The sequence below is a fragment of the Mobula hypostoma genome, unplaced genomic scaffold (genome assembly GCF_963921235.1).
Source record: "Mobula hypostoma unplaced genomic scaffold, sMobHyp1.1 scaffold_127, whole genome shotgun sequence".
NCBI classification, from domain to species: domain Eukaryota; kingdom Metazoa; phylum Chordata; class Chondrichthyes; order Myliobatiformes; family Myliobatidae; genus Mobula; species Mobula hypostoma.
The window spans coordinates 239,595-250,361 of record NW_026948242.1 but is presented as its reverse complement, the minus strand read 5'-3'; the positions used below and the strand labels follow the sequence as shown (position 1 = coordinate 250,361).

The following is a 10,767-nucleotide window of genomic DNA, read 5'->3' as shown; positions in this document are numbered from 1 at the left end:
TCCTCTTGCCCTCTGCGAAATTGGGCGCGCATTGACCAGAATCCTGGTTTCCCACGACTCTGTTGAGCACTGCCAAAGGGGAGTGAATTGTGAAGAATTCCATGTCCGGACAGAAGATAGAGGGAGTTAATTGGAATTCATCGGGAACATTTGTTATCAGGCAAGATTATAAATGATATGCAGGAATTGTCTTCTGACCTGCTGGACGGACTTGGGAATCGGTATTACCTTAGAAGGAGGGAAGTGAACGAGGGAAAGTATGGAGATAGTCAAAGGCGAGAGACATTGTTGATTTGGATAAAACAAATGAAGTAAATATATGTAAACCGCAGGATACATAAAGACGGTCGGGCTATTGGGCAATATAGAAAGATGAATAAAGGCTACGATCAATAGATAAAAGATATCTATTTCGTTGGAAATATGAGAAAATGAGAGAGCAAGGCATTCTGTATTACATAACCAAAATAACACAAGTGGTTAACTAGAGAGAACATAGGACGACGTATATATAAAGCCCGCAATTTATGGCTGGAGTTGAAAGATGTGCATGAGCTGTATTCGAGTGTTTTTTTTTCCGCCGGTATGAACTGAAGACAAAAAACAAACTGGCTGACAGTGAAATTGGTTTTGGTCTTCATCATGTCTTTGAGCATTTCATGATGAAGTATGAGTTGAAGAGCAAGGTCTGTGACGTACTTGCCTTCATTAATCGGACACTAATGATAAGAATAAGATATGTTGCCTGTTCGTTCAACAATGAATGGACTTCATAAACTATTTGTGGATATGAAAAGCAATGATTTCATATCATTTACATTTACATTTGTCGCATTTCAAGAAGCATGTGGAGTTTATAGAAGAGATTTACTCAGAGTCTGCCTGGATAAGAAGGAATGGAAGCACTTGGGACTCATGCTGCACCTAAAATGAGTCCTAATAGATACGTATCATTAGGTGAGACAGGCCAGGTAGAGAGTCTGAACCATTGTAAAAAAAAATCAAATATTAATGGACGCATTTAAGGTGACAGATGACGGCTTAAATGAAGTGGTAGAGGAAAACCTTTATTCGTAAATTGAAAATGATATTGCTTGGAGCAGGCTTTGAGGAGTGATAATAGAAATATTTACAATTATCGTGATTAAAAGGCTTTCAGCTGGAGTAGGCAAATATAAATGTTTGAGCGATATCGATTATACGAGGCAGAAGAGAGGTGGTATAACTTGGCGTAGTGTTGGATTAAGAAATGTTGGGCCGAGTTGCCTGCCCTCGCGTTCTATAATTAGTTCTATTTTCTCCCTGACGAACTTCAAATTCTCAGACTAATTATTAAATAAACCTCAATTTTATTGTTTCATACCTAGATGTTCCATTGCGTCTTGTTAGCGGCAATCACAACTGCTCCGGAAGGCTTGAGGTCCGGTTTAATGACAGCTGGGGCACGGTGTGTGACGACTCTTGGGATCTGGCTGATGCCAATGTAATGTGCAGACAGCTAAGGTGTGGCCTTGCTCTCTGGGCTCCAGAAGATGTTAAAATGCCCCAGGCAGCCGGTCCTGTCTGGCTTGATGAAGTAAAATGCACGGGAAGTGAATCTTTTCTGTCCAGCTGTCGTTCCTCATCATTTGGTCAACACGACTGTGATCACAAAGAAGATGTCATCGTTCTTTGTTCTGGTATGCTTTGTGCTTTGTCTGACATTTCCAATTTCTCTCCAAATGATTTGTTAATTTCGGAATGAGAAATATCCAATATAAACACCAATAGAGATGTGTTTTCTGAAACTTCTTTGCAATATGTACACAGGTTCCGGAGTGACTCCTACTGAACGCAACAATTCAGGTATGGATTTTTGACGCTTACATTTCGCATCTATGCTGCAGATATCAAGAATTGATTATTCGTATTTCCTAATTGCTAAGTTCACAATGGATGCTTTAGAAACTGTGTGGGATCCTGATCGTCTTCTCAAATATTTTAACCAGCAATATGCAGAATTCTTAAAAAAACATGATCTCCACTCCCGGTCAGACATTTTCTGTGAATCAACTAGCTGCTGGTCCAATACTCTTGAGAAAGTTTTGGTGTTTGCAGATAGTAAATATTAAAGTTGAAAGGAAATTTGTTACCAAATATCCATATATCGTCATATACTGCCTTGAGATTCATTTTCTTACGGCATTCATTGTACATGTATAGAAACACAGCAGAAACTTTAAAGAACTACTCAAATACAAGCGCAGAAAAAGAACAAATAGCAAAAAGCAACAAAGTACGCAGATGCAAAATCAGAAAAAAATGTCAACAAATTGATCAGTAAGAATTAATGCTGAGAACAAGAGTTATGTAACCCTTGAAAGAAAATATAGGTTGTGGAATCAGTTCACCACTGGAATAATTGAAGTTACGCACCCTATCGGGAGCATGGTGGTTGAGAGGTAATAACTATTCCTGAGCCCAGTTGTGAGGACCCAAGGCTCCGGTACATCGCATCAGTGAGAAGGGAGCATGGCCTGATGATTATTTAGTGATCCTGCGAAGGCGCTGCATATAATGTGTGCGCAACGGCAGTGTAGTTGAATAATATGTCGGTCCCGAAATACTACTCGAGATATGGTGGCGTTTTGTAACAGTGCAAGTGCTCAGACTTATTTTTGGACCCTGCATGCACCCGTGCAGGAAGAAATATTAAGGGTATGAGATCCCATCTCCTCAGTATTGCTCTGCCTTCATAAAGACCAACCTCGCTATGTGGGCCTGGCGTATAAATGCATAATTGGTATGAAAATAATTCCGCAGCTACTAGTTACAAACAGAGTGTCAGTGATAATAATCGGCAGCTTTCCAATATTTTCTGAATTCATTGAGTGTACACTTAATTGTGTACCATTACTATCTAAATCTCTCTGTGCTGATTAGAGGCGGATAAAAAAAAATGCAAGGATAACTACGATGGAATTTTTTTTTCCTGGAAATGTTTTCTTATAATTAAACTCACCTTCCTTCTTGCTGTTTCAATCCAGCAATGTGCGGGAAAATGGAATTTGAACACGACGTTACTTGGGGTGTTTATCCTGATCTAATACCAGGTGGAGGAGAGAACGTTTATTGTGCTGGGAAATACTTCTGACATATCAGACTTTATTGTGAAACAGTGTTTGTGTCTCCGCTCCGCTCTTTCTGTCATGAAATACATAGGGATATAACTTTTATAAATCGTGATAACTGCATGTATGATTAAATTCATTAAAGATTGCTCAAAATTCCGTTGCATTGGATCTATAGTGTTTGTTTTGTGTTTATCGAAATATATGTTTTTACTTTTCGTTTTAAGATTTTGGAAACTGGACCCCATCCATCATGGTTACTGTCTGCATAACCCTTGGAATTGTATTCATCATTGAGTTATTAATACTGGTGACGATAGCAAGGAGACGGTCAGCAATCAGTGGTGAGGGCCAATCTTTACATCGACGTTTTATTGTGACGTTTTCAGTTTTTTGGGGTTTTCCCAAAACATGATTTTTGTGCAAACATGACTAAACTTAAATATGTTTTTATAGCTCTTGTTCCGAATTTTTTTGCCTTCCGTGGGACATTTGTAATGGTGGTTTTCACTGGCCCTTATTGATCGTAGATTTATGATAAATTTTCATTATGTAGTAATGGAAATTGGTTAAATCTGATTTGTTAAGTGGCTACCTTACTGTTTATCTCACTGTAATACATCCATGCTCTGAACACCTGGACGTATAAATTTCAAGAATCTGCCCTGTATCCTCGAATATTCTGAGGATATTATTAATGATAGCATCCGTATCGATCTAATCAAAATATTAAACTTGTCATCGATTCAAATGTGATGTGTATTCACTATGAAACAATAATCGGAAATATGCTCATTATTCTGTACCCTTCCTTTCATCTTTCTGATGCCAAATTTATTCGGTTGATAGGCCAGAGGCATCATCCACACATCGGTCGATTCAGCGATCACGTTCACTGACTCTTCACCTTGACTAAGATCATTTTAATGAATTTTAATTTAATCATAATATGCGTGTACAAATTCGTTTATGCGGATGTTATCCCCACTCTCTCTTTATTAGGTGCACTAATGAGCGGCTATGGATCACCTGTTGACTTTTACCAAGCAATTTATGAGGAAATTGAGAATATTCCACCATTCAAGAAATTTGATGAGATGCAAGGTTCAGGTGTGTATTATGACACGGAATCCGCTATGTACAAATTGATACCGTCTCAATTCATCCAATATTGGTAACAAAATCAAGCAATAATAAAAAAAAACAAACACACACTCACACACGGCTGTATAGGAACTTCAGAAATGAAATTGTAACAACAAAAAAAACAATAGTAGGATGTCATACAATAAACACAAGAGATTCTTCGGATGCTGAAAATCTTGAGCAAAGCACACAATGTTCTACTGGAACTCAGCAGATGGTGGAGAATGAACTGTCAACGTTTCGAACCAAAACACTTTATTAGCTCTGTAAAGGAGTTACAGAAGCCAAAATAAGGAGATGGAGCATGAGGAAGCAGTACAGGTTGGCAGGTGATAGGCGAGACCGGATGAGGGGAAAGGAAACCTTATGGCACGTGAGAAATTAAGTCAGAAGCTTCGGGGACATAAGTAGATGATGAAAAGCCATATACATTGTTCGACGGCACAATAGATATGAATTGTGACGGGTGCTGAGAACCAGGTATCAGCTGTCTGAGTGTGGAGTGTGGTGTGGTATGATATTACTCACGATCAACGTGCGGAACCTCAATGGATAATAGAAATCTGAAGCATACTCTGCCAGCATCTGCTGATATAGTTTCCAATACTTCAGAGTATTAGCGGCATTCCCTTTCTTCTTTCCTGAAATAACCAGCACTTTTCTCAGCAATTCCGAATTCTGAACTTTTCCCTGTTCGCCAGTAGAATGCAGAACGGAGAACATTGAACATCGAGCAATATGGCACAGTACGGTTCCTGATGCTCACGATATTGTGCCGACCTGTTAACTTACACGCGATCAATTTTGCTGTCCCATCCTACACATTCCTTAGTTGATTTTACATAAAGCAATGGAGCACATGTGGCCACATAAAAGTTTCTTAAATGGCCCTAATATATCTATCTCCAACACCAGCGCGAAAGGGCGTTCCACGCTTTCACCCCTTTCCATCTAGCAAAATCACCGCTGACAACACTGCATTCTTTCTTCGAACCAGGTTAAAGGTAGCTCCCTCATATTAGCCATTTCCGATCTGGGAAAATCCTCTAAGGAGGAACGGTCCAGCTCGAACAATCTATAATTATAAATTGTTGCCCCTAGTTCGGGAATCATTGTGTTCAATCTCTTCTACACTATCTCTGAGGATTCATACCTTTCTAAAGTGAGCTGACCAGAAATAAGCGTGATATTCTGTGTGGTTTAAGCAGGCAAATTATGTGGCAGACTATCCTCTCCAATACTTTACCCACCACGAACTATGGCTCAATCTACCAAACTTTCCAAGGACATACCTACTCACATTCTTGTACAAAGACATTTAACTAGGAACTTGAACTAATTTTCCCTGTAAAAATGTTCTGCTAATTGGATGACGACTTTAGTCACTTCAGCTTATTTTGTTTTTGCTTCATATATCGACTGAACTGTAACCGGTAACATTAACGGTCCCCACTTAAAGGAAGGCCGAGATAAGTACCTTTGCATTGTATTACTTTATCAATCTATCTGTCTTTCTATCTACATATTTCCTCATTCCCCTCCAGCAGGCTTGCCGTAGTCACCTTCATCTGTCAATAAAGCGTTAACAAGAGCAATACATACACGAGTTAGCAATAAAATCGATTCTATGAACACTTAGCGATTGTTTCATTAGCAATTCAAGGCGGAACACACATCTTCCTTTTCACTTTCTATTGAACGGTATTCAACGATTATGCCATATAAGGTAAAGATGATACTGTCATTGACGCGATGATTGAATGATGTGTTCATTACAAAAACAAGAAAAATACCAAACAAATACCTTGATTATCTCTTTCATTGAATTTTAGTTACTGGATCCATTCCTTCCATTAATGAAGCCGAATATTACACCAACGACTATCTATATAGTGCATGTCATGATCCACAAGACCCTGAAGGATTGTTTTCCAATATTCATGGTCAGTACACTTATGTTCATTTTGCTCTACTTTGGTTCAATCTGTCTGTAATCACAACCCGGCAAAGAAAATTGTCCTACTATGTGCGTATTGATGTGATTGAACAATCTCGTGGTTTTGTGAGGATCTTGCGTTACAAGAAGAGTGTTACTGAAGTCTGTAGTCAGCATTCAATTTAATAAATCATTGATTTCCCCCTTGTAATCACTTTGAATTATAGTCCTTTAAATATGAAATAAATGAGCATGTTTGGAGTATGAGTAAATAGTTCATCATCCCAAGTAATTTGCTGTACGGCGGCATTCGTCGGAAATAAAGTTTTATGTATGATCGCTCCATGATCTGGTTCCTGACGATGGCAATGATGTTGTGAGTGACATAATTTATTGCTTAGACTGTGTGAACGTGACGGACAGTGGTTGTGTTGATATTCTACTACCCTGCATTGCTGATATTGTTCAGAACAAACAAGACGAGTTCTTTCCTTTCTTCTAGCCTATCCACAGTAGCCAGAAATATATATTCATTGATTGCCTTGTATTTTCTGATGTATTTTTGTGTCTGTTTAACACTCTGTTTCCAGAAATACATCAGGTTTCCGTCAGTGGCCTATGAGAAGCTCTGTTTTTATGCGAGCAAAACATTATTTCCAAGTTTAAAGCGAATTATGTGACATTGCACACTCCACATGTTCTTTTAATATACTACTTTTTAAAAGTCGAAGCGGACTGGTTGTGTAAGCCAGAAATATTGCAGACAATCTGTCGCCAACAATGGCTGTTTCAAAGAAATTGTTTGTTTTGACTCCACATTGAATTTTGTCCCAAAAGTTACTTTGTTTGGTGAAACTGTGTTTTCTATTCAATTTGATGCCGTTCATTTTCGCTGGAACAGAGGCCCGGTCGTAGATTCGCTTGCATCCGGCTTTCCATGTTTTCTCTTCGACTGACAGCAATGACGAAATGACCGACAGCACATCAGGATTTCCAAATCACTTGCAGCTCGAATCATCGACGGTTCATTCCCATACTTCACATCAGCCCGTTGAAGACCAAAAAAAAACTAAATGTGCCCTCTTTTGCTTGCACTTTCTATATGTTATCGTCTGTAAAGTACGCGGTTGTAGAATTGTTCAATATATACACAATAAAGGGTGCGGTGCTCAAATATTAGCGGCAGACTATGGAACTAATATAATAAATGAGGGAAGAATTCTATATGATTGTTTTGAATTAAATTGTACATTTATATTGAGGTAGCATAATTTGGCAATGCTTGTAATCCATTTTAAAGTGATTGCTACTTTCAGTGCGATTACTTTGCTACTTAAAATCTAGACACCTTAGTATATTCACGAAAACAATATTCCTATCGGTGTTGGCATTTAATTGCAATCCCTTTTATACAACAAGAAATAACTTCGATTTATTTGTCAGCCCAAATTTATAAACAAGTGCACAACTTCTACTACTGACAGTATTGATTTTGCATCAAATAAAATGTATTACACCTGATAACATGTCATTTCCTCCTATCAAGAAAGATGAATATGCAGATTTTCTATTCCCTAAACGGACGTATTGATAAAAACAGAGAAACACGGAAATCTACGGCACATTATAGGGTCTTTGGCCCTGAGTGTTGTATCGATCATATAAACTGCTGCAGAAACTGCTGAGAACTTTCCTGCCGCATGGTTCTCCATTTTCCAAGCTTCATCTACTCATCTCTCTTAAAAGAACCTATTTAATCAGCATCTTCCACCTTTGCTGGCAGTGTATTCTGCTCACCCGCCACTCTCTGTGTGGAAAAACTTACCCCTGACATTACCCATGTACCTTCTTCTAAGCACCTTAAAACTATGCGAACTCTTGGTAGCCACTTCAGCCCTGGAGGAAAATTGGCCTCTGGCTATTCACACGATCAATTCCTCTCACCATCTTTTACACCTCGATCAGGTCACCTCTCCTTCTCCGTCGCTCCAAGGAAAAAAGGCCGAGTTCACTCAACCTGTTCTCATAAGGCCTGCTCCCCAATCCAGGCAACATACTTGTAAATTTCCTCTGCACTCTCTCCATAGTATCCACATCTTTCCTGTAGTGAGGTGATCAGAACTGAACGTAGTACTCCAAGTGGGGTCCAACTGTAGTCTCTTGCAGCAACATTACCCCGAGGCTCATTAATTCACTCAATACCACGGTTGATGAAGGCCATCACGCTGTCCGCCCTCTTAACAACACTGACAACCTGCACAGCAGCTTTGCCTGTCCGATGGGCACGGAGTCCAAGCCCTTGTTGATCCGCAACACTGCCAAGACTCTTATGATTATTAATATGTTTTCTTTAAATTTGACCGACCGCAATGAACCGCTCCACATTTATCTGAGTTGAACTCCACCTTCCACTTCCCGGCTCAATTCTGCATCCTATCAACGCCCTGCTGTAATCTCTGACAACCCTCTGATGGGGTGAAGGGGTAAATAGGGGTATAGACTACGAACAATGATTAATTAATGATCAGTCACCTTGTGGTGGCTCAGTTTACTGTTTTGGACAGTCAGAAAGAAGCTTCACGCTGCAACCGGTGACGTACTAGTCATTGTAACCGGTGACGTACTAGTCATTGTAACCGGTGACGTACTAGTCATTGTAACCAGTGACGTACTAGTCATTGTAACCGGTGACGTACTAGTCATTGTTCTCTAAAGACAGGCAAAGGCTCAGATAAGGAACTATCCGATCTTGCAGAAGCAGCTCAAGGTGCAGCTAAATATGGGAAGTATAGTGTAGGGGCTAGAATGTTCTGGGGAAAAGGGAAAGGGTCCGAATGAGGAACTGATGGGCTAGCTTTGGCTTAAAATAATTATAACTAACTGACCAATGATTATTTTACATCTAATTGCATGTGATTGAAATGATTCTAATATTAACTAAACTTGTAATCGTAAAATTTCCTGCTACCTGATCAATGTTATAAATTGTGGAGAACTGTGTCATTCGGGGGCAGTGTCTGGACTGGCTCTTTTGGGAGATCCCCATAGCATGCTATGAGTAAAGAATAAAGGTTTGAAAAATAATTACGTGTTTTAGTGTTTTTGTAGTACATTTGTCTTTGCATCGGTCGGTCCAGCTAGGAGTCCAAGACGAGGGTCTCGTGAGACGGTGTCAGCTGTCGACTCGGTGGCGGTGACGTGAGACAGATGGGCCCAAAAGTTAGGATTTCCCTTGACCTCTTTCATTAACTGCCCACCTTGACGATCCCATCGTCTGGCGGGTAATTATCGAACGGACTCCTTTAGAAACCTGAGTTGAGGTTCGCCCGAGTACCACAGGTTAAAAGAGAGGTTAGAGTCCCGAACGTATAAGGTAAAGTAAGGGGTTAGCGTCCCCGAAGAAGTATTGAGAATATTAAAGCTGCCGGTGGTAACAAACTGGACAGCGGATCATTGGTAGTGATCTATTACATTTTTTCTTTGAGTGAGTTACAGCAAATTGGTCAGCAGGTTAGTGGCAGTAACCTATTACATTCTGGAGCTGGTAACCATTCTAATTGGTGTGGGGGGTCGGGGCGTGTAGCGCAGTAAGTTGACCAGCAGAGGGCAGAGCGGACGTTTGGTCAAACACAGGGGAAGTGGCTCTCCTCTGCAATCTATCCGGATGCTGTAAATACGTTTTGGGGAAGATTGTGACAATTTGCCCGTCTCAGCACGCAGCCTTAGACCGGTTGTTAAGAGGGGAAATCCCCCACGCGAAGGTCAGGACCCTGAAGTGGGGGTGACAAAAGGAGGCGGCTGACCACCCGATTAGGAAGCATGGGGCAAACATTACATAAGTCTGTAAATAACACGCCATTGTTTAAACTTTGTAAAGATGAATCAGAGAGACAGGATGATTACCGAAGCTTATCGGCATGCTTAAGTAAGAAATTGGGGAGTGAAATTTGGCCTCTGGGTGGGACATGGGATTTGAATAAATGTCTAAAGGTAGAAGAAGCAATTTGGAAGCGTAGTACCGGACAAAAACGGAAGGTTTTAATGCCCAATTAGAGTAAAACTACCGAAGATTTAAATAACAGATCTAAGCAAAGTAGCAGGCAGCATAACGCACGTCGCAGAAGGATTAGTGTATGTGATAGTGAACGGAATTCGAAACCGTGGGAGATATTAAAAGGATCGTGTGAGGATCACGATAAGAATAAGGAAGAACAGGATAGTGGGGGGTGGGGGGGGGGAAAGAGATAGGTGGGCTAAGGATAGAGGAAAGAATGATGATGAAGCCGGCAAAAGTAAAACTGAGGTATCTATTGACCTGTCTGACGGCCCATGCTCTTTAATGATAATAAGACTGAGGAGGAGGAGGTATGGCATATCCCCGTTGCCCGTGTTCGACCCCGGCCCACGGCGCTGCCACCCGCCCCCCCCCCCCCCCGTAACGTTACCGCCGCCCAACCTCTGGTGTCCCCGTCTAATATGCCTTCCCATACAACCGCTTCAAGCCCAGTGGCCTCTCGAACCAGGAGACAACTTCGGCGAAGGGGGAATAATAGGCGCCAGCCTGGGAGGCGACGA

The 10,767-nt window shown here is 40.7% G+C and overlaps 1 protein-coding gene across 1 annotated transcript; it reads left to right on the top strand.

Moving 5' to 3' along the window:
- Positions 1 to 1,540: 1,540 nt before the first annotated feature.
- LOC134342152 (scavenger receptor cysteine-rich type 1 protein M130-like) lies at positions 1,541 to 4,147 on the top strand (the record flags this gene model as incomplete). The annotated part of the gene is made up of 4 exons (XM_063040125.1): positions 1,541 to 1,679; positions 1,810 to 1,845; positions 3,338 to 3,454; positions 4,113 to 4,147. Coding segments are annotated over exons 1-4 (327 nt in total), but the record flags the coding sequence as incomplete, so codon positions are not given.
- Between the last annotated feature and the right edge of the window lie 6,620 nt (positions 4,148 to 10,767).